General features: G+C 53.2%; 6 protein-coding genes across 6 annotated transcripts; 2 read left to right on the top strand and 4 right to left on the bottom strand.

Moving 5' to 3' along the window:
- Nucleotides 1–178: 178 nt before the first annotated feature.
- B0H18DRAFT_1155369 (glycosyl hydrolase family 85-domain-containing protein) lies at nucleotides 179–2,639 on the bottom strand. Its single transcript, XM_048035767.1, has 7 exons — nucleotides 2,355–2,639; nucleotides 2,278–2,295; nucleotides 2,151–2,224; nucleotides 2,021–2,104; nucleotides 1,546–1,839; nucleotides 1,387–1,492; nucleotides 179–1,334 (listed from the first exon to the last, which is right to left on the bottom strand). The coding sequence occupies exons 1-7, from the start codon at nucleotides 2,535–2,537 to the stop codon at nucleotides 546–548; spliced, it is 1,548 nt and encodes a 515-aa protein (XP_047895042.1). The 5' UTR covers nucleotides 2,538–2,639; the 3' UTR covers nucleotides 179–545.
- Nucleotides 2,640–3,899: 1,260 nt separating this feature from the next.
- On the bottom strand, nucleotides 3,900–7,423 carry B0H18DRAFT_232340 (RdRP-domain-containing protein). The gene is made up of 15 exons (XM_048037224.1): nucleotides 7,069–7,423; nucleotides 6,816–7,011; nucleotides 6,613–6,751; nucleotides 5,915–6,180; nucleotides 5,730–5,853; nucleotides 5,557–5,675; nucleotides 5,385–5,503; nucleotides 5,308–5,330; nucleotides 5,201–5,260; nucleotides 5,095–5,143; nucleotides 4,746–5,037; nucleotides 4,378–4,681; nucleotides 4,235–4,321; nucleotides 4,136–4,184; nucleotides 3,900–4,083 (listed from the first exon to the last, which is right to left on the bottom strand). Exons 1-15 carry the CDS (start codon nucleotides 7,296–7,298, stop codon nucleotides 3,969–3,971), a joined length of 2,172 nt encoding a protein of 723 aa, XP_047895041.1. The 5' UTR covers nucleotides 7,299–7,423; the 3' UTR covers nucleotides 3,900–3,968.
- Nucleotides 7,424–7,582: 159 nt separating this feature from the next.
- On the bottom strand, nucleotides 7,583–11,594 carry B0H18DRAFT_999082 (uncharacterized protein). The gene is made up of 12 exons (XM_048045534.1): nucleotides 11,161–11,594; nucleotides 10,972–11,108; nucleotides 10,257–10,389; nucleotides 10,066–10,206; nucleotides 9,697–10,013; nucleotides 9,552–9,641; nucleotides 9,078–9,502; nucleotides 8,881–9,018; nucleotides 8,674–8,826; nucleotides 8,122–8,619; nucleotides 7,948–8,055; nucleotides 7,583–7,895 (listed from the first exon to the last, which is right to left on the bottom strand). Exons 1-12 carry the CDS (start codon nucleotides 11,512–11,514, stop codon nucleotides 7,828–7,830), a joined length of 2,562 nt encoding a protein of 853 aa, XP_047895040.1. The 5' UTR covers nucleotides 11,515–11,594; the 3' UTR covers nucleotides 7,583–7,827.
- Nucleotides 11,595–13,769: 2,175 nt separating this feature from the next.
- On the top strand, nucleotides 13,770–14,445 carry B0H18DRAFT_999075 (uncharacterized protein). Its single transcript, XM_048045533.1, has 2 exons — nucleotides 13,770–13,962; nucleotides 14,001–14,445. The coding sequence occupies exons 1-2, from the start codon at nucleotides 13,853–13,855 to the stop codon at nucleotides 14,110–14,112; spliced, it is 222 nt and encodes a 73-aa protein (XP_047895039.1). The 5' UTR covers nucleotides 13,770–13,852; the 3' UTR covers nucleotides 14,113–14,445.
- An 851-nt stretch (nucleotides 14,446–15,296) lies between these two features.
- On the top strand, nucleotides 15,297–17,879 carry B0H18DRAFT_874371 (RNA-dependent RNA polymerase; the record flags this gene model as incomplete). The annotated part of the gene is made up of 11 exons (XM_048040349.1): nucleotides 15,297–15,529; nucleotides 15,590–15,785; nucleotides 15,847–15,985; nucleotides 16,065–16,330; nucleotides 16,405–16,528; nucleotides 16,589–16,707; nucleotides 16,765–16,909; nucleotides 17,008–17,067; nucleotides 17,122–17,170; nucleotides 17,222–17,513; nucleotides 17,571–17,879. The coding sequence occupies 11 exons, from the start codon at nucleotides 15,297–15,299 to the stop codon at nucleotides 17,877–17,879; spliced, it is 1,932 nt and encodes a 643-aa protein (XP_047895038.1).
- Nucleotides 17,880–20,522: 2,643 nt separating this feature from the next.
- On the bottom strand, nucleotides 20,523–22,250 carry B0H18DRAFT_1117680 (uncharacterized protein; the record flags this gene model as incomplete). The annotated part of the gene is made up of 13 exons (XM_048033631.1): nucleotides 20,523–20,651; nucleotides 20,709–20,759; nucleotides 20,827–20,926; nucleotides 20,976–21,019; nucleotides 21,079–21,146; nucleotides 21,198–21,254; nucleotides 21,556–21,664; nucleotides 21,727–21,740; nucleotides 21,812–21,823; nucleotides 21,883–21,915; nucleotides 21,971–22,052; nucleotides 22,131–22,155; nucleotides 22,210–22,250. 13 exons carry the CDS (start codon nucleotides 22,248–22,250, stop codon nucleotides 20,523–20,525), a joined length of 765 nt encoding a protein of 254 aa, XP_047895037.1.
- Between the last annotated feature and the right edge of the window lie 169 nt (nucleotides 22,251–22,419).

Here is a 22,419-nt window from a genome sequence, read left to right as displayed (position 1 = left end):
GTATGAGCACCACTAGGCCGTCCCCTTACCACTGATCCCCAGTGTGTATCAGTCACCTTTGTATTCAATACAGTGAGCGGGCTACCACTGTCCGCCCGCGTGCGACTGTATGACCGCAGCTTCTTGTTTGAAGCCCATGTTCTCCACTGGAGTTCACCACTGGTTTACAACCAACTCACGGATTCCCTGCACTCACTATGCATTGGGGGCAAATCATGCCTTCCACACAATGTAGGACGGCTGTAGCACTAGATACATCACCTGGATCATGGGGAGTTATGTCAGTGTGGCGGGGGACTGCCACTGACGCCTGGAGGCTTTTGCATATTTTTTCCTGCCAGGTTTTACCCATGATGCCCGCCCAGCCTAGCAGCTAGAGGGCCAAGGTATACTGCATGTATGACTGTAATTGTGATCGTGTGATAGTGAGAGTAGGGTACTGTAGGTTAGATGTGGACAAGTGGCGGCCTCTCGGATACGCAGCTGTCATCTAATCGGTGAACGCCGTCACGAGCTATGTACTGGCGCATCTGCGTAGGTAGTACTTAGCTGGGGTGACTAAATGGAATTACCTCCTCCTCCTCCTCCCCACGCCCGCCGTGCGACGATCCCCGCCCCCGCCCCCACGCCGCACTCACACGCTGGCCGCGCAGATGCAATTGGACACTCACCGTTGACGAGCTACCACCAAGCCACGCGTCCGTCAAGCAGAGCGAGGTCGACGTCGCAGGCACTGGCAGCGCTTCTTGGGAATCGATCCATTGCGGCGAGGGCCGTGGCCATACAAGGTCACCTAGTGTCGTTGTCTTGTCGAGATCTGTCCAACCAGCTGTGGTTACGTACGCTTTCTTCCCCTGCACAAACCAAGCGTACCCGATGCCCGGCGAGAAGTATGTTAGGAACGGCAGCTCCCTGGGATTGGGCGGGGCCTGTCGGGGGAAGAACGCAGAGACGGGTGTAAACTCGCCGTGCTGACAGTCCGGCTCGCCCGCACGGGGATTGTGTGGAGGGACTTCTACGGCCTCGCCTTCCGTCTCGGGCCCGATCCAAAGCTTGCGCTCGTACGCCCACCACGTCTCCCAGGAAAAGCCAGGCTTGTCCTGCTCGGTCTCCCAGGACCAGCCGGGCCCAAAGAAGGCGACGCTGAGTCCTAGGAACTCTGGGTCGATGTGCGCAAGGGATCGGTAAGACCCGAATCCGCCTCCACCGTGTTGGCCGCGGCCCCAGACGTCGATGCCGACGTAAATGTCCTGGAGTGTTTTGGGGACGGTCATCAAGGCGGGATCTAGGCTGAAGAAGTATTGCGCTGTGAGGGACGGATAGTTGGGCCGCCACTGCGCGGACATGAGTTCTAGGGTAGACACGTCGATTTGATCGGTCACTCACTGTATAGTTCGTGAAGAAACCAGACGACGGAAGGAAGAATGGCAGGTTGTAGTTGTTCAGCCTGTCTTGCCAGCGCAGATCGCCCGTGACGACAACGCTATCGTACCTTCGTAGAGACGGTCAGTTATCGGATGCCTGTCGTGCTGCCTTATGCCTTACCAGATAGTCTCAGCGTGCGAGCCAATCCTCCGCTTGAGCTCGCTTTCGAGTACGGAGATCCACGCTGCGAGAGCCCTAGCCTGCTCGATGCGACCAATCAGAGGAACTTCCACATTGAGGAGGTAGCCATCGAATCCTCGTTGATGTGCCAACTCAGCGAGGAGCTTCGCGTAATGTGGCGACAAGGGAAATGAGCTGTCTGCAGATGGAGCAGCTGGCCCCGTCTTCGACTGCGGCAGGTGACCGACAAGGACCCGCAAGCAATCCTGCTGCCCAGCGTCATGTTCAAAGATTCTGGTGCGGTGAGTCAGATACGTTCGGTCGTAAGATGATCTAGTCAAAGAAAGTCGAGAGCACAAGGACAAGCTACCACCGCTGCAACCTATTGCATACCACGCAAATTCACCAGTGAAGACAGCTTAGGTGCACTTCCGGCGGATGTCACCGTATGAGAGTTGGCGTGACCTTCACTCACAATGTCCCGAGCATCTTTACACCCTGCCTGTGGGCAGCGTTGATCCATCCCGCCGGGGGCACCGTTACCCGATGGTGCGAGAAACTGCTCTTCGTTAAGCGAGCGACCAACGTCGTCAGGCCTTACTCACTAGATGAACGTATCGCAGTAGGACCAGAAGTTGAATGTATAGGCGAGCCCAGAGGGGGTTTCAGTATAGCCACCCTGTGTAAACATCGCGTGAATTTGTGGTCCGTACAATCCTGTCCTAACATTACCTTGTAGTCATGGCACACCTTTGCAATAGGTATAATGTCAGTTATCGTTCCACTGTTCAGTGATAGGTTCGTATCACCAGAAGTTTGCCTCTGTTCTGAGATGAAGCATCCGTTCCGACCAGTGGGCGCGCTATGTAGGGCAATACACCGTCTAGACCAGCATGAGGTTTAGTGGCCCAGCCGTCCAGATCCGCAAGTGTCTTGAAGTAGGCTGCGTCACTCCGAACATCCTCGGTGTGGTCGGTTCCACGCAAAGGCATCCCGTCTCAGTGTGCAATGATCTGTATAGAGGGGCAAGAACAGTACTGATTACTAGTATGCAGGCTTGAAGATAGGAATTGTCGTGGTTGTAGACTAGTCACGTCTATTAAGGTTCAAGTGTTCAAGTGTTCATCCAATTCGGACCAGGCAATACAGCGGCATTGCAAACGGGTGTAAACTGTAACGAAGCAAAGACCTGTCCTTAGATCTGCTTTACCACAGTGCTGCTCGCAGAATGCAGTCCGTGTCCCAGATTGATTGATACAGTAAATATACAACATGCTTCAAAATGATGCCAAAGTTAAGCAATAAACAAGTTTCTGTCGCGTCACCTGCACGCGTCTACCCAACGTTCCGGATCCCTTGATATTCGTTCCTTCACGATGACACCACAGCTACATTCGTATCGACGGTGCGTACCATTAGCCCGTACCACATGCCATGCATGCGTAGGACAAGGTTGATGATCACAATGATCATGAGGGAGGACAGGTGTCGAGGGCTTGGAATTGTCACAAACGAGATCCGATTGACGACTCGCGCGGTCACCTTGCGATGGCGGAGGCATCCCTCCCGGCATGGACATGGATTGCTGCGGGCTATCTTGCACCAGCGTCGAAGTTGAAAGTGACGAGGACATGGAGTTTCCTCGTGCTCGTTGACTTCTTCTACTTCGTCTGAGTACTTGCGGGAGGTGGTTGCGTTCGTTCGATTCCTCGTACAAACTCTCAGATCGAGACGTCTGTGTGGACGGAGCACACCGAACAGGCGTTACTGCGGGGCGTCCATGATCAACATCGGAATCAATGTCCATCATAGACGATAAACCAGAGGCTGTTTCGAGCGATGTGCGGGCGGACGCAGCATTCATTTGTCGCACCGAACCCGTATTGCGGTCCCTGAATTCTTGATTGTCGAGAACCGTGGAAATGCTTGAAGCCGACGTCGATGCAGATGAGGCAGATGCTTCGCGGACCATAACGGCGGGTTGCTCTATCCAGGAATCGTCGCCTTGCCACTGATCTCCTTTCTTCGTCTCCTTAGGTTTGATTCCACATGCCGTACAGCGATACGTGCGTGTGTACCCATTCGCAGTTATCTTCCAAGTGTGCGATCCGGAACCGGTACACGGTGGTAAAACGGACGCCACAGGGGAGCGAGGTGTGGGGTTCGTCAGTACCGATCGCAGGCTCTCGCGCGCAGCGTGTGTCAGGGCGTCGCTTGGCGCACTGGCAGCGTCGGGGCCCGCAATCGCAGGGCGCGTCGTGGAGCCATGTCCACCATCTACAATAAATTCGTCGGCTACAAGGGTGGATCCCCGCGACAGGCGACTGCTGCTTGGTGTTGACGCGTAATCGGAACTCATTGGCCGATTGGCCGATCCGATGTAAAGCACAGGCCTTCCGTCATTGGACCACACTACAGCGAGGTCAGCATGTGGCATAATGAGGCGATGACAACGGCCTACCAGCGCGGATCTCATTAAGGTACCTCATTCCAAGCCACGCAAATGCTTGCTTGCCCTGGCGATAGCCGTAGACGTACCTGCATATCAAATTGAATAATCCCTTTCATGAAGGAACACTAGCGAGATTACCACGCGGAAGCCCTCATTCTCTCCACGTACATCTCCGCGAAAGTTCCGCCTAAAAGTACGTTAGCGTGAAGTTTATGTAGAGACATAGCTTGAATTTACCTCCGAAATAACGCTCGCGGTAGCGCGCTGTGACGATCTCAGCGTACTTCGGTTGATTGTTCTTGAAACTCCTCTTCTCTGTCTCTCCTACTGAGATTTGGTCATCCTCACTCGCCAGCGACGGAACGGATGATGGAACGTACCGTCTTTCGACTCGCTATCCTTGGCTATCGCTTGTTGAAGTTCTCGGTTAAATGCCTCCATGGCGGGAGGCGCATTCTGTAGTGCGTCGTCCCACACCGTTGGGTCCTGGTCTCGAATAACCAGTGCGCTGTCACAGGTGAACAAAGACATCTTGGCTCCGTCCTTCCGGGGGACGAGCTCGCGCAACAAGTCCAGCGGGTTCTTGAAGCCAGGGTCACGATTCGCAACGCTGCGCGCTTCCTTGATAATGTCGTTGAATCTGCGTCTCAACTTCTGCATGTCCGCGCCAGATTTGAGTGCATCCTATCACCACAGCACATGGACCTGAGCCGTGCTCAAAGGTGTGAACCATGCCGGCTGGACGTACCAGGGCGGACTCGGTGAGGATCCCCAGCTCCCGCGTGTGGTGCTCGTTTGCCAATTGCGGGGTAGATACAGCAAGCTGCTTCCATTGGTTAGCCATTTGGCCAAAGAAACCATTAAATCGGTGATCGATGAACGTTTGCAAAGCGGCCTGTTTAAAGGCTGCGTCTGCGTTCCGTCTCTGGTTGTTGCTACTTGTCGCGCTTGCTGAGAGCGGCCGATGTTGAGGAGGAGGAGGGGCCTTGGGTATTAGATCAGAGTCCCACACTACCAGGTACTGATCACCGTCTAGGTCCCTGTTTTGCGAGACGTCTTGGCGGCTTCACAATGAACAATAGCATAGTCTCACTTACCCCGATGCCATGGTGTCCGGAACAGAGTGTTGCGATTTCCTCGAAAACACTGTGCGAATGTCATCTTCACATCAATCGCGGTCAATGCAGTACATTGATACACTACCTATGCAATTGGTGAGATGTTTCAATTCCTCGCGATACACAGCTCGGAATACGCGTATATCTATGACATTTCAGTGTTATACAGCATGGATGCACCTGTTCACTGACCTGCCGGTGAATACGATGGGTTTCTGTGGGCTCGCCAGTGTAAATTTTGACATAACATCCCTAACTCGAGCACGCGCCTGTAAGCCATGACCCTCGGCTTTGCAAGCACTCCGGTGCGACCAGGAATGTTGACAAACACTTCGTCGGCCTCCAGCAGCCCATATTCGTCGACGATTCCAAATAAATAAGCGGAGTCCTGGCCGGTCCTCAGTCCAACCACAGCAAGAGCACGAAATAATTGATTTATACCTCAACAGCAATGTGGAGCTTGTCGCGCAGAACGCTATATTGATGCTGCTGAAAGGCTTTGATTTTGTGCTGCACATATGGTTCACTTAGGTCGTGGTAGGCAAGTAGCAAAGAGTAGACTACGAGACGGATCAGCAAGTCATGAATCAAAGGCGTGAGCGCGAGGTACGCACGGTCTTGAGAAAAGGCAGTAGAGGAAGCATCCAATTCTCCTCTGACTGCTTTCAATGCCTTGTCTCGATCGTTGGCAATGGCCCCGATGAGATCGAGTTGGTTTAAAAGCAGTTTGCGAAAAACCTGAACCATAAATGGCTAGCATCAGCACTGACGGCGCGAGTAGGCAAGGTAGTTGATGTACATCCAGAGGTACGTCGAGGGTTATGAGAAGCAGTATAATGTATTCATTGAGCCTCGCGGAACTTGGGCGGCTGCAATGGTCATTGATTTCCAGTGTCGTAGGGCCACCTCGATACTTCAACATTGAGTGGCGAAATGCGATGACGATTTCTGGGCCAACGCTACTCTTGTCGACTAATATGTTCTCAGTATTGCAGAGACGTTCGAAGTCTTCGTCTGGGTATCGCCCGAGTACTCCTTTCGTGCCTCCGCGACGGATTTGGAAGACTATAACCACCAACCAGTCAGTGTGGGTACAAGGCACAGCTATAGTCGTTTGCATAATGGTTGTCACTTCGCGTTTTCCAGCATATGGGTGGGGGCTGTGGCTCCCCGCTCCACATCTACCACGGCACACATTGGCAGAACGACCATAGCACCTGCACCCCTCGTCCCAAATATTCGGAACAGCTGGTATCGCGCTGGCTACCGTCCATGATTTGTAGCAGGGATGCAGGCTGTGTGTCATGGGTACCGTGGCCGAAGTTGAGAAAGAACTGTCAAGGACAGACTCTGCGCTCTGCACAAACAATGGGACTGACCACCTCCGGTGGTGCGTCGGGGCCAGCCAAAGAGGACCAAACAGGTTTGCGCGTGTGCGACAACCATGTAAATGACTGTAATGAAAGGCCAAGCGCATCAAGACTGAAAGACCCGTACCTGAGGTGTCCTCGGGTATGTGCAGACTGTTGCACAATTCTCGAGCAAAGGAGTCCCGAATCATACCACAACCGTCGGTATGCAATGACCCATCTGGAGCCCGTAGATCTTCTAGGAGCACTGCGCGTTCGCTGCTGACCTGCCGATTGTCAAACAAGTTGTTAGAAATGGTACAGATCATGAGACTTCAGACGTCGACTGACGTCTTGGGCATCTACGGTCGAGGAGAAGGAGAGAGCTAGGCGCGCAGCATACTTGCCGTAGCTGTGATTGCGGTACACCTCATGGACATCACCGATCTTGTGAAGCAAGCGGGCCACAGTCCACTCTGTGTCTTCGCGGAAAAATACGACCTTCCCGGCTTTCAAGTGGCCATCGCTGTACCCTAGCCAAGTATACCTGCAGCAATCGTAACATTCAGCATACACTCATGGCAAGTTTCAACGGTTTGCTGACCGAGCACCCTGCAGTTGAAGACCATTTGCGATCCAGTCCTCGAGGTCTGTTTTGCGTGGTGTTCCTGTTCCGTTGCCCTCTCTCGAGGTAGAGAGGAAAAGGGATCGTTTCGAGTCGTCAACGAGTCGTGCAGCTCGAAAAGACCGGAGTGGCTGTTCTTCAGGCTCGGTGACGCCGCCGCGCTTGTTTACGCGAGCCGCAAGGACGACCACGTTCGGAATGTTCACCATTGTGTGAAACGACGCGTTTCGTAAGTACCTCCCGTCGTACTTCTCGAGGCAGAGGTTATGCACATAAGATGATGGTGGTCAGAAGCTGAGGATAGATTAGAGCCTGCACACAATCGCCGACATTGTCAAAGAGGTCGTGTCTAGATGAATATGGAAGTTGTGTCACGGACTCGCGGAAGTTGCCGCACGACATTGTTCAGAATCAAAATCAGATGCGCCACTGAGACCTCTCGAGACTGCGTTAGCCTGACTTGCACCAACTTGACCTGCACATGCATAACATATGGTAGTACTATTAGTGCGTAGGACAAATGACGACTAAGGCTTTCGCATATGAATCGCACTCGCAGCTGAATGAAAGACAAAAACCTATGCCCAGAGTCCGGACTGGACGTGGACACCACGCAATTGAGATGCCACAACGAATATCACGCGCGAGGCGAAGACGTCAAAAAGGTAAGCATAATTGCGGGCAATAGGGCCTAAGAACTCATAGAAGATTGCAATACACTACGAATGATGTTGCCTATCAGTATCGACCACGGCGTCCTCCTCCCGGACCTTGATACGGTCCGTAGTCAGGGGGTGGGCGACCACCTGTATAGTCCATCAGATTCAGACACACGCAAAAGACACTGAGCGGACTGACCTCCTCGGGGCGGCGGGGGCGGCGATCGTCCTCTCGACGCGCTAGAGCTCGATGGAATAACCGCGTTCCTGAACACCTGCATCAAGTCATCGGTCCGGAATACGGGACCTGTCGAAACATCATGCGCACATCAGACCTCAACGATCGCGAGACGAACGTGTCACGGTTACGCACCGTCGAATGAGGACGGCGCCGGGAGCATGCCAACGAACCACGACAACACAGGAGGAAGCGTCACCGGCTTCTCCTCCTCTCTCTCCTCCTTCATGCTCCGACGTCCAGGCGCATCCCTGTCGCGTTCTCTGTCCCACCCGGGGCTGCCATAACGTCGCCGAGGTGGGCCATCCCACCTAGCATCCCGCTCCCGTTCGCGTGAGCCCGCTCGCTGCCGCTTGGACGGTGGGCCATAGTCAGGTGCACGGCTGTCGTCTCGCCTCCTGCTGTGTGCCTCCGGAGACGGAGGCCGTTTGGACGAACTCGGCGCCCCCTGGGACTGCGACGCCGTGTTGGAGATAAGAGACATCTGCGTTTCAGTACGGCCAAGGGTGCCACTGCCGTTCGAGCGACTGCTGCCGCTGCCCTGGCGAGAGAGGCTGAAGCCCAGGTCGCGGTTGGCGATCGCATCCGTACCCAGATACTTGTACCGCTCCGCGAAGCGCTTGATCGGAGGGTCTACATAGATCGGTCAGAACCAAGAGACGACGACCTTTCTGGGAGCGTGCTCACCGTTCGGATATGCCTCTGCCATGCGCTTCTCGAGCTTATGCGCAGCCTCGAGGTCGCCATACTGATACTCGTATCTCGACCAGCGCTCCCATAACGGCCGCGCTTTCTCAGGCGGGAATGTGCCAATGACACGCTCGAAAAGCGCCCGAGCATCTGCACCGAGCATGTCAGTCACGAAGAGCTCGTATGAAACCAACGAGGACCTACTGTTTTCGTCGTTAATCGAAATGAGGTATCCTAGGTACCGCAGGACAAAGTCCGCTTCGTCGCTGAACGTCTCCATCCCCTTCTCGAAGATGCGGTTCGCGACATCGGCCGCCTTGTTGCAGTGGTATTCCATCAGCGCTAGCATCCATCACGCCAGTCAATCGTCGTCGTACGAAGATTAAGGCGACTACGCTCACCAGCAGCCTCGTACACTTCCCAGGGCGTCCAACGCTCCTTCCTCGCCTTACCAAACACAGCTCGCGACGGTTTCAGGCCCTCCGCGCGTCTAGCAAATCGCATGTACGACACCCACGCGATGCCGTATTCTGTCCGCCGCTCGGTGAGCTCCTTATTCTTGAGCGGCTTCTCGTCCGACTTTTCCGTAGCGAATGAGCCACCTTGCGACTGTGAGCTGGGGTCGGGCTGGGAGTTCTCAGCCGGTTCCGTCTTCTGCGACGGAGAGATGTTCGACGAGAACGACGAGTTGGCCGAGTTGATCCTGTTCTCGACCGCGTCGAGGTCCGTTTTGAGCACATCAAGAAACTTCTCGAATGTCGAGTGCACTTCCGCGACATTTTTCGCCGTCTCTTGCGCCTCTGCGTAGGCATAGTTGAGAACAAAGCTACGGGTGACGTCAGCGCCGTCAAGAGGATCAGTACCACAAAACCTACCTAGACGGATTCGCATCTATTCCAGCTTTCAGAAGAGCAAGAGCTTCGTCCGTTTTACCAATACTACTTGTCCATACGTACGCCATGTACCTATCCCGACAAGCAAGTGAGCTAGTCGTCTGTACTAGAGACGCTCGACACATACCAAATCTCCGAGAAGAACCGCATACGGACCACGGCCTTCTTGTACACGCCTTGAAGACGTGCGTGCAGGTTGCCCTTCTCCTTATCATCCAGCTTCAACGGATTGCTCTCCTCCCACTTCAGGTACTGACGCCACCGCCCAACCAACGCCCTGTCGCCGGCGTTGAATGTCGGGGATCGGGGAAGCCATATCGGCGGCCGCGACGACCTCGACGGCGGAGGAGGGGGAAAGAGGATGGTCAGGTGCTCCTGTAGGGTCGTCAGGACGGTACGCGCCTGCATGTGACTCTCCTGCAGGTCGGACAAGAACTTCTTCGCCTGCCTTCTCATGAGCGTCGGTGGCGCTTGGTGCGAGAACATAGGTGCTCACCGTGATCCTGTTCAGCCCATTCTCAAAGTCCTGGTACTCCTCCCACAGCCGCTTGATGTTGTCTATCGGGATCTGCACCGCTCGCTGATACGCCTTGCGCACTGCGTCCATCTTTTGTTGCTCCTCCCATGTTGACGTCGTCTGTCTACGTGTGAGTGAACCGGTGTGTATGGTTCTGATTCGGTACACACCTCGCCGGCTTTCAGAAACTGCAGGTAGTCACTCCACATGTCGCCGCTGTCCTTGTCCTGGCCGACATGGTTCAGGGCGAACTCATAGGCCGTACGGATTACTTCACGCGAGTTCGGACCAGTGTTGACTCTCCTGTAATCACGGAATCAGACACCATGTTCAGACGAGTTGATAACTGCCGCGATGCAAGCAGTCTCGTGGCATTGAGTATGGATTGAAGCAGTCCGTCACACCAGCAAGCCGGCGAAGCTATCACACAGGATAACACGCATGCGCTCCACGTTCCCGTTGGTGTCCTACAGTCGTGTGCATAATGGTTGTCGCATGTGCGCGACGAGCATCTTGTTTGGCCCTCCTTGGCTGGCCCTGACACACCACCGGACCTGGTCAGTCCCGTTACCTGTGCAGAGTGCACAGAGCGGGTCCGTGACAGCCTTCTCTCAACCTTGGCCACGGTATGAAGGACACCTAGCCCGTACCCTCGTCACGAAAGATGGAGGGTATGTAGCGCAATTCCAGGTATGCCGAATATCTCGGACGAGGGGTGCAGGTGCTGTGGTCGTCCTGCCGTGGCGGATGAGGGGCGGAGAGCCACAGCTGCTGGGAAACGCAAAACGGTACCATTTTGCAAACGACTGTGTGTTATATCACTGAAGCAGACAAGTCTTGCGAACGTGCGGCCTTCTGGAGCGGTTTCGACTGAGAGCCACTTACCTGACGAAGGTGAGGTAGAACTTCCAGAGGTCCACAGAAGACGACTTGGTGAGATAGCGCTTGAACAAGGCTACAGCAGATCCAAACGTCTCGGGGTTGTCGGTGTAATGATTCAGGTAGGCTATCTGGGCAGAAGACTGGACGAGCAGTGAGTTGGCAGCTTGAAACGCAGACAAAAGGGTCGCGAACAGTGTTTGGGTATGCTTCCAACAGTCCCTCGTAGGTTTCTTTGATTCTGTCGATGTCACCAGAGTCTTCTGCGAGGTCGACCAGTCTCAGCCACCCGTCTGCATCATAAGGCTTTTCCCGCAATTGTGCGCGCAGTTGTTCCCATTCTGACGGAGGTGATGGCGTCGGTTCCTGCTTAACAGGGCTCTGCACATTCGTGTTGCCGTTCTGGGCGTGCGCAAAGGAGCTGGGGTTGAGTTGCCGCAACGCGTTCAAGATCTCCTCGGTTGGTTGTGTCTTGTCTTCTTCGCCGACTTGAAATGACGCGTCGCCAGAGTCTGGTGGATCTACAACCATTGGTTGAGCCTCGGACATTTCACCACACCGTCGCACGATGTAGCGGGATACGAATGGTCGAAGTTCAGGTTCAAGTTGCAAGTGGAGGTCGGTGCTGGTCACGGCGCTCAGTTTCGAATTCGCGATGCGCGAATTTGACGCGCGGGTCTTATCGCAGTAAATTCAATGCAACTCTCTATTGACTTTGACAATGACTTTCTAAGCAACATTGTTTTCGACTTACTTAACCGATACTTATTTAGTGGGGAGCTGGTAATGGTTTGCATACTTAAGTACCGATTCACCCAGGGTGCATTTTCCTAAGTATTAGTCTCCGTTGCAGAGCAGACAAGCGTCTGTTATGGCATTAGATCTTATTCGGAGAACATTGACAATGCATCGACTAACAAGTCGACAAACGTGCCGTTGACTGGAACATTGACATTGTGCGTAGTGAGGTTTACACAACCTAACGCACCAGCTTACCTCAATGTATCTGTAGATAACAACCTGCTTGAGGCACTGTCTCTGTTGAATTACCAGCAGACTGCCGCGTTTCAAACACGAGGTGCATGCATCTCAACCAACTCGGAGTCGGTCTCCAATATCGTGCTGTGACGCTACACATACCTCGGTAAGTTCGCCAAAAGTTCCTGTCCGTCATCATCCTACCGACTCAGGGGAGGTAAGCTCTCATCTGCAAGGTTCCTCGTCTTGGCGAGGCTGCAACGCCGAGATTGACTTGGAACCTGTGGCAGGTTCCATTGCCGCCGACTCCCAAGGCTCCGCTGAGCTACAAACCGCTTCATTTCGCACATCCACCACTGCAAGTCAGCCTTCCATCAGGAAAATCCCTCCCTGGGAATTACAACGAACAGACGAAGATTCTCCATAATACGTAGACTTTTGGGAATCATGATGCCATTCGTGATAACATCCCGTATTGTTGATCATTCGACACGTCGTTCGAGTGCAGTTAATAAAAAGGTACTAATATGAGTGTTATGATTGGAATTTTCTGTACAGAGGTGCCGAAACAGTAGTTCATTCGCGAGGTTCACAGTGAAAACAACGAGGTTATATTGATGTGTCTCCTAAACAATTCTACGTATACTAGTAGTACACTACTACACATGACCCGAAGATCACTTTGTCCTCCACCACGTATGCGTAGTCATCTATGACGACCACACCTCAGTCGTCCACGAACCCACAGGTTAGTAAGCGGGTCCGCAGGCAATTGGGTGCGCGGACGGATGAGTGGGTGGCCGGCCGGCTGAGCAGACGAGAGCGTGGACAGGAGAGTACATGCGAGAGGAACACTGAGCGAGACAGAGTGCGAGCGTGTGGGTGTAGCGCGAGACAATGTGGGTCCACGAGTGGGTGCGGATCCAGAAGCCGAGAGAAACGGGTATGAAAGTGAGAGCAGGAGCGCAGGCGCAGGCGGGTGGTCGGTCGACCAGGCTAGCAATGAAAGCAAAACGTGAGGAGACGAGAACACGTGGGCGGGCGGGCAAGAACGGGCGAGCGGACGAGCAAGCAAGAGTGGGCGAGTGGGTGATGAGGCAATAGCGGGCCGGCGAGAAGTCGAGGGTGGATTGGCGAGTGGGCGAACGAGTGGGCGATGACAAGCAAACAGGCGAGAAGGGTGGGGTGAGTGAGCAAGATCGAGGGGTACACCACCAGAGGTCAGAGTGTCTGCTCGCTTTTCGGCAGTCGCAGAGACTTACACGGGTAACTGTGTGGCGTGCCCGTAGAGAAGCGTGCTGCGAGTTTGTTGCTCGTCAATGCACTTGCTCGAGCATCGCAACTAGGAACAGAGATATTTAGTAAATACACTAATGACGACTCACTTCGGGGTTTTATTTAAATACCTCTGCTTCCCTTCCCTTTCGTTCACTACTCCTGCCCGCCATATGTTATGCTGTCCCTCTTCCTTTGACCGTGCTCGATTGTTGTGCTCAGGCTCGCCGCCTTGCGTGCTCGGGCTTGTCGCATTCGGAGTTTGGGATGGCATGACGGTGCGTCGCGCATAGTGGTGGTTGTCCGAATGCAGACCGTCTGGCACATTCGCGAGCGGCGCCGACGCTCGCGCCACAGCGGGACTGTACTTAGCTGAGACGGGGCAAGTTGGAGATGGGCGATGATTGGGTGACAGACGGGCGACACGGGTGACGAGCGACAGGCGGATGGCGCGGAGACGTGCAACAAGTGGGAGCGCTGCTTGCCCTAAACAATATCTCGATCGAATCTGACCGCCGCCACAGCGCCACGTCAGTGCTCTCTCGCCCGCCGCCGCCCGCTGTCTCACTCGTTCACCCGCCCTCTCTTGCTTGCTCGCCCGCGTGTCCTCCCACTTACCCTCTCGCCCGCTCACATGTCCTCATTCTGGCTCGCTGCCCTCTTGTTCGCCCACCTACTCGCCCTACTGCTAGTCTTTCCCAGTTACCGTGTCTCGCCCCTAGCTCACTCTCGCACCCGCCGACCGTTCTCACTGAGGGCACACGCATCCAGCGACCGCGCAGCCGAAAGACTTTGAGTGTGAGGCTCAAGGGCCCTATTCGCGATACAAAGGTGAGCCATCACCAACACGATCTCCCTGCACTGCCATCTACGAATGTGCCGAGGCCCTGCTGAACCATGTCCTATCTGTCCGCCGTTCCGCTCCGCCAACTGTTTTCCTTGCCCGCCATTGCGCTCGCCCGCCATCTTGTCATCCCTCTTGCCGCCGTCTCGCACCCGCCGACTTGCCGTCTCGTGCCTGCCCATTTGCTTTCTCACGCCCGCCCACTGTCTTCTCACGTCCGCCCACTGCCTTCTCGCGCCCGCCTGCTTGCACTTTCGTGTCCACCCATTGGCCCTCTCGCGTCCACACCCCGCTCTGTTGTGTCCGCGTGTTCACATGTCCTCGCGTGCGCGCGTGCCTGTCCTCCGTGCTGCTTCCATAGCTGCTCGCTCTCGGTGCTTTGACCGCGCACCTGTGATTGCCCACCTGCCTGCCGTATCATGACAAACATCGACCTGTGTGCGTACCTCCTCGCCGTCTATGACAGCCAGCGAACATACATCCACATGGAGAACTGTCACCCCTGTCACTCGCAACCTACGCGCCCATGCCCGTGGACATACCATCTCGCTCTACACCCACACACCCGACTCTGTCTTGCCTGCAATCTGTCTCGTATGCCCCCTCCCGCCCATGCTATCGTCTGCTCGGCCGGCTGGCCACCTGCGCATTCGTGCGATCACCCACGCGATTGGTCACTCGTCCACGCGCCGACTTGCCTGCGGACCCGCTTAGTGACCTGTCGACCCGCGGACCCACCGTCACTGTTACTCTAGTCATACTTTACTGCCTGTGCTTGTCATTTATCTCCCTCCCTAGTACCTGTCTCATCTGCTCGTGGCCTCGGACCTCTCATGATACATCAAGATTCTCACATTGGACTCGTAGTACTACGTATATTTCATGCACGGCAATGCATTAATATCTTTTCTAATCACTGTGTGAACGAACATCAGAGTGAATGTTCATTGAATGTGCTGAGAATGGCACAGAAGCCATGACTTATTGCGTGAACATGCTACAGTAACTCACGAGAACACTAATTACTCGAGTATTACTGCGTATTCGTACACGGACCCATGGGGACCACGGAATATGGTCTGTTATTGAATTAGGAAGATTAATGCTGTTTATCTTCTATTCCTACGAAACTGCCTCTATTCTTCCGCATTCAGGGGAAGGTTTTTTCCTGATGTCCTGGTCGCATATATGAGGCAGCGTGGTGATTCTATGTAGCTCACCTGACTGCGCTGCAATGTCGCACGTACCTACAGTGCACGTATGGGCCACTCGACTTTCGACCGACGGTCAAGTGTACCCTCCACTGCTTCAGGAGCAGCGATCTTCGCGGGTCACACGAGTAATTGACGATTCCAAGCGCCTTCTTTTCCTGTCCGTTCCACGGGCGACTTCGGATGACGTTGAATCTCTCATCCGTCAAAAGGTGGCGGGTTTGATATCAAAGGGACTCTTGTGGAATGGTCAACGGTGAGCCATTCCGATCGAAAGGATCCCTCTCAATACGTTGAAAACGCATCGCTCGTCCAGTTATACCTTTCTTGGATTCACCGCTAAACACGTCAAGGAAGGCACACTAGTGCTCTTTCGCGAAGACGCCTCCTGGACTGCCTCTCAACTGCTCCAGGCACTCGGAAATCTGGACACCGCCTGCGCGAGAAGTGGCTATGGGAGGTTTGCCACTCGTCTCGATTTATCATTCGCTTTCACAACGGACGCCCTGGACGTGAGTCGCTCCTTGACCACTCTTGATGCACTTGGATAAAAGAGTTATTTACCTCGGTCAGGTCCCAAATGGCAGAGTGGCTCTGCTAGATGATCTGTATAATTCGAGCGAGTCTCTGTACACAAAGGACTGCGGCATCATCAGAGATTCAATCGCCAAGTGCATCTGTGAAGACGTCCAAATTTCCCCGGACACTTCAGGTGAGTTTCCAGTGGATTGCAGAAGAAGGCCAGTTGGTGTTCTCGTACCGGTCGATCTGAAATCCCCGATGTTACTCAGTCTTTCATGTACAACGCGGCGACTGGAGTGGTACACTTGTCCGCTACCCAGACGAAGACTTCACCCGGTTGTGCTCTGCTGGACAGAGGTTTACGGGCCAGGATCGCGGTGGTGACGATTACTGGATTGCTTGTCGGCGTTCCGTATACCTACACGATAGCAGCATGACTATGTTGGAAATTCTTGGCTATTCTCGTCGGTCGGGGCCCTCACGATTGACCGCGGAAACGATCCTCAAGCTACTCACGCTAGGTACACCACCGAAGGTATCATTCCACAACGTCTCAGGCTCATCGAGACATGCGCTAAAACTAGCATTCGATGCATCTCGTGTCCACAGGTATTCGAAGAACTGCTCACAGACGATCTCAATGCGATCGCGAGTCTCCCTCGCAATCGCGAACAGGCCTTGCGATACGTGACAAATGAGATGGAAGCATCGCCCTCTGTCTTCACCAGCGAACGTGAGCTGGGCATATTCACTGAATTTGTAGACCGCTCTGCTCATGGGTATCATATGCTAGTACTCTCCCTACTGTTAGCAAAGCACGATCTCCAGGAATGCTACGTCAAGTGGATGCTGAAGCTGTTCCAGCATCAGCAGTACAAGACCCTACAGCAAAATCTCAGCATTCGCGTCGAGGTAGTCTCCAAAGTTAGATACCCTTTGATGCTTGTTTGATGAAGTTGAAACTGTCAGGAGTCTGCTCGGTTGTATGGAGTCGTCGACGAAGAGGGGATTCTTGGACAAGACGAGGTTTTCATCAATCTTCCCGATGGAGAGGGTATTTTGTCAGACCGACCTCTGTTGATCGTAAGGTATGCTATACCTCAATCGGCGTCTTGTCCACTGTTCTGACAGCGCGACAGAGAATCATCTCTTTCTACTGGAGGTGAGTCGATTGTCGGATTCATCACCAACAGTACGATAATCTTTGCTCAGATATGTGGTTGTTCAAAGCGGTGCGTTGCGAACGCCTGAGGCACCTCACCAATTGTGTCGGTGAGCTATCACGCTACTTTTGCTGGTACAATATCGTCTCACATGCGAACGTAGTCTTCTCGAAGAGATCAAAGCACGCAAAACTGGGCTCTGTCGTATCAGGGTGAGCAGCACCCGCTTGTACGTCCGTTGATAGCCTCTGATTACAATGAAGAGCTCTGGACAAGCACCAGTACTTCGTGACTTGGAACACAAACCTTGTCAGCGCAACGCGGGCTACACCGAATACCAGTCGATCGCACATGAGCAGCCATCAGGACGCAGTCAAGTCAGAGGGTTCCATTGTGGATGTGAAGGCCGCAGCGCTGGATGTGTTCATGCTGCACAAGTACGGCCGACTGCCAGAAGACATGATGAAACAGTGGCATCATTATGCACTTCGATCTGAGAAGCTAGCACACAATCCCCATGCAGTCGCTTTGCAACCGTTGATTCAGTGTGCTCTTGTAAGTCCCTCAGATACCGTGTCTCATAAGGAAATCGTTTGCGATGACTTTGCCCAGGACGATCTCCACGATCCAGCCTTCACGCGAATGCTCTGGGACAGATTTCACGCTATCCAGGCTGGACGCTCAGGCCAATATCTAGTAGCTCAATTCACGGATCCGCTTGAAACCCTGCGTCGACTAATTCCGACGTGTGAGCCTCCGAAAATCTCAAGCTATACGTTGGATCCTGTTCTGGACATCAGAGGTCATGACGAACACGCATGGGATGATTCTTACAGAGAGGCAGCGAATGTCTGTTGGAAGTTCAACCAAGATCTTGAGGAGGCTGTGAAGCGCGATGAGTTGGCTACGAGTGGTAAGTGATTCATGACTCCTCTCGACAATGTCAAAGTTTTGATGAACACATTCCAAGATGGACACGAAGATAATATCCTGACCCATGGCATCAGCGCGTTGTCCAAACATGCTGATGCTGTATTCACTAGCTACCGCAGTCGGTACTTCGAAGGTTTGTGGGTACTGATATGAAGTGAAGAAAGCGATGTCTAAGTCTCTGGAGACAGGAGAGACCTCATTTGTCAAGCACATACAATCAATCCGAGTGTCCGCCTGGTCAGCTACTTATGATTTCACCCGCTCTTTGTCAGACCTTACTAACAACGGAGGTGTTATCAGGTATCATTATGGCTATGCGCAGAAGAACCCCGCATTTGCTTGGATTGGACTTGTATACCTCAATCGGATTCGCGACGGTGAGTGCATCAGATAACGTCTGTCCCTAGCTTACGCTGTGGCAGACTGGTCCCAGACAGTGAGCAAAGCCACATTCGCCACGCGAGTGACCGCACCTCTCGAAGGACCACCATCCGCCACTTCAAGTTCGAGTGGCAATCGCATCTCAAGCGCAACTACGATTATCGTAACCTCGTCTTCTGTCGCTCAGGCTTCGTCCTACGGTGCACAGGGCGGTTCAGACCAATCACGCTCTGTAGAGTACAACCTCACGCCGCCCAATCCCGTGGCCTCAAATCCACCATCGTGCACCAATGCCCCCGAACATACGTGGAGGATAACTACGACTGGATCTGCATGATCCTATCAATGCACTGACTGCACGGTTATAATCATCGAGCGTAAGGAGGGACCGAACTGGGTAGGGGATGTGGTGCATTCGCTGCAGGCAGCTCAACGTCCAAGAACGCCGATAGCCAAGTTGCTGCGTCCTGTAAAGAATGCGAATCTTGGTCATCCAGGAGACTCAGTTGTGCGGCGTGAGGTCGAAGCTCATGCGATGAAACGAGAGGATATCGACAACAAAGGTGGTCTACTCCACTCGGTATCGGCGACAATGAACGAGATCGGAAATTGCTCTCAGTTACCGAAGGATAGCGGCGCCGAGTACAATGTCAAACCTGCATCGACCTCGACGAGAAAACACCATGACCGTGTCTGTGACGATAGCCCACATGTCTCTCGCATTTCTCCTGTTCTCAATGCTCGGCCGGAAACATCCTGTGCCCAAGGCCAAAGCTCTGGGGGACGTACAGGGCACGCTCCTAGATCCTCGATTACGCCCCTTGCAGAAACATCCTTCTATAGAACGCGCCTACCAACTTCAACGCTTGCGCAGGCCCCACAAGCAAACCATTGAAGCAGCTTGAAGGAAACGCAGACGCTTGCTGTCGCTGTCGAGCAAACAACGGGATCTGACCTCGTGTGCGGGAATGAAAAGCCCTCTGCACCTGTTGCTGTGCACTCAAGTCTTGCCAAGTGCCGGGAGGTTCGTCATTCGTGGCATTGCGACTGGGGCAATGGGTCTGCTAGACGGTACGTTTGCAGAGCGTGCAATATCATTGTGATGGAGCACAAGGTCGGTGGTCGGTGGGTTGCTTACCACAAGAAGCCTCAGAGGCGACGGCGGCTATGATAGTAGTGAACTCGTCGGTTTGCCAGTGTACGATTAGTAGGTCTGGGAGAAGAGCGTATAGTTTGGCCGACGATGTATGTACAAACCTTTGAGTGGTCTGCTACCTTGTATACTTGTTTCTCATGTCTCATACAAACTGTGTGTATGATGATTTGGCTGATGTGACTTTGTAAAGTAGTAATTTTGACAAAGACGCCACTAGTAGCAGACTTACGTCTTGAGGCCCGCTGAGGAGAACGCCCTGCAGAGTCTGCAGCGCTACTTTTCATTCGTGGGACCACTAGGTGACTACGGGAGCACGGAATGCCGATGCCAGTGATCAGTGCACCTTCTCCCGAAAAGAACCAATCCCTTGCAGAAGGTGCGAACCAGTGTATCACAAGGACCGTTAACGCGCTAGTATTATGTATCTCCTGCCACTGGCACCAAAATTTAAATGACCCGTTCAGTTCTTCCAGTCACTGAGGCTCAAGGCCGCTAGAAGCTCGTCTCTGTGAACATTGCGTCAGAATGCAATGACTTCGGTCAAACGGGACGTAAGGGTTGCCCACGAGAGGCTGGGTGACGATATATGAGCCAGGTGTACGAACCGAAGAAAATCCTAATATAGGCGACTCACCATTCAAGTTGGACCTGGAAAATACACATTCTTACGAAACAGTCTGCACGAAACTCATGAAATCGAGCGGTAAAGACATGTCACTAACTTGGATAGCGGCGAAGAAAACCTTCGGATCCGTGGATCTTACTGCCAGTCTGGGTGAGTATCGACGAGTGCTAAGCGCTAGTAAGGTGTGACTCTGATGGTAATCACTTACATCCGAATCACAGCGACGGTGATGCCAATTTATTTCTGGGCAGCTTTGCTGAAGGAAGCCGGTCTGCATACCCCATCATTCACACAAAGCTCACCTCAGTGCGCCATGGAAGTGGCGATCTTGATGTCTAGGCATACAGGGAGCCGTGTTGAGTCCCTCACTGGCATGCTTGCAATCGAGGGCCGCCCCCACCTTTGTAGGTTAGACCCAATTCTATAGGAGGATACGTGTCTGCAGATTACGGGATCCAATCCGGTGTGATTATACTACGTCGTTCTTGAAGTCGCCCTTGATATCATGATGCACGTCGTCCGACCAGTCGACTCCATGCTTGAATGTCGGCACAGCTACGTCAGTCACCTCATGTCGCTCGACGCTAACCACCACTGCCTATATCGTTGTATAGTATGATTAGTGAGCTTAGATCCACAAGCAGCGGCAGCGTACCTGTGGCAGTCGCCCACGAGTTCCCGTTGATACCAGCTGGATATCAGTTTGCTGAAAGGACGAGAGAGCAGTAGTCAGTCACACTAGAACACGTCGTAATATAGAACAAAATTAGTACCCTTCCCGATGAGTCGTGTTCACTGTAGGGTGACTCTTTGGACGATCCATCGGTGATGATTTTGCGTGCATTGAGACTTGACATGACGGAGTTACCGTACCTGCCCACAAGTATGTAGAAAAGTCGGTTGATAACATATGAGCACTCACAGTTTGACGAGGGCATAATTGAACCCAATGTGATACCCTTTGGTCTGACGGTAGCAACCTTGTCAGCATCCGGAGCCGTGTTTGTATGTTAAATGACACGTACTGTCGCAAGGTACGATATGATATCCGCAAGAGCCAGGCTAGCGGTCAGTAGGCCATTTGACATGATCACTAAGCACCGCATTTTAGAGGATGGACAGAGCCGAGAGATTAGGCACGTACGCTGCACCAGTCTCGAGAGCATTTGGTTCGTGCGTGGAACTCCGTCCGTTTCCGCCGCTAGTCCAGATTTCAGTTTAGTATACGAGTCGAGCTATCTGACCGTACCAGCTGCCAGATCAGTAAAGTTGCGATGATAACGTCTGCAACCGCCGCTCCAATGAGCCATAGTAGGACGATAGGCTAACCAAAACGTGTCACTTCCACGAGCGTGTCATATGAAAATGATAGTACAGTACCTTCAATCTTTGCAACTGAGAGAAATCGGGGACAATAGCCACCCCGATTGCTGTCCCAATTCCACTGACTGGACAAATGGCAAGTTGAGTGTAGTGATTGCAGGTGAGAGGATTCAACTTACGTCCGCCGACAACCGAAGGGACGATAACCAGGATGGCGGGCCACCAGCTCCTCGTGAGCGTCTTGATGCGCCAGGCATAAAAGAACTGCACTTGCATAGCAATAATGCCCTGCCCATCAACTTGAGCTTGACCCAGCTCCTTATATACATCATGCGCAAGACTTGACTTACCGCCATAGCTTCCTCTATCGTGTTCGGAGACAGTAACGTCGTCTGAGTGAGATGCAGTGTCTATGCGCTTCGTGGAGTAGCTTACCTGTCTCGAATACTGAGCATATTAACAGGTTAATCACAGGTTCGGTCGATATTATCAACATGCCTACTTACGCCAATTGCCTTTACCTAACGCCTCGACGTTACCTGATGGGGATAGTGAACAAAGAACATATGTCCAAGCAGCGCCAAGAGCACCAACCAAAGTTGTTGATGAGTACGTCGTAGATCCACCATGTGTTGAAGACAGTGTTCAACGTGTCGTTGAGAAGCAGAACCGCGACCTTGAACGTATAAGAGCTGCGTCAACAGAGAATTCGGGGACACTAAGCCTCGGCGATACTAGGCGCTATGAGACGTACATAAGCCTTTATCCACGAAGGATCCCTGGTACGGCAACTAGTGAGTCGCTCGACCAATGACGCCAGACATCATACGTACTTTCTGTACGACGAAAAGTAAAAGAAAGTCTGGGTGATCATAGCGCCATAAAGCCTGCATGTGGATCAGAAGGAGTGTCGACGATATATTGTTGTTACTTGCATCGTGTTGACAATGATTCCGATCAGCGCGGGGCCATCTCTGGTGACCGTCAGCACGGAACACACTGACCAACACTAGGGACATACGCAAATTGAGCGAGCATCTCCC

The sequence above is a fragment of the Fomitopsis serialis genome (genome assembly GCF_022376445.1).
Source record: "Fomitopsis serialis strain Sig1Antser10 chromosome Unknown B0H18scaffold_22, whole genome shotgun sequence".
Taxonomy (NCBI): domain Eukaryota; kingdom Fungi; phylum Basidiomycota; class Agaricomycetes; order Polyporales; family Fomitopsidaceae; genus Fomitopsis; species Fomitopsis serialis.
The sequence above is the reverse complement of the archived record's forward strand: the minus strand, read 5'-3'. Positions and strand labels throughout refer to the sequence as shown.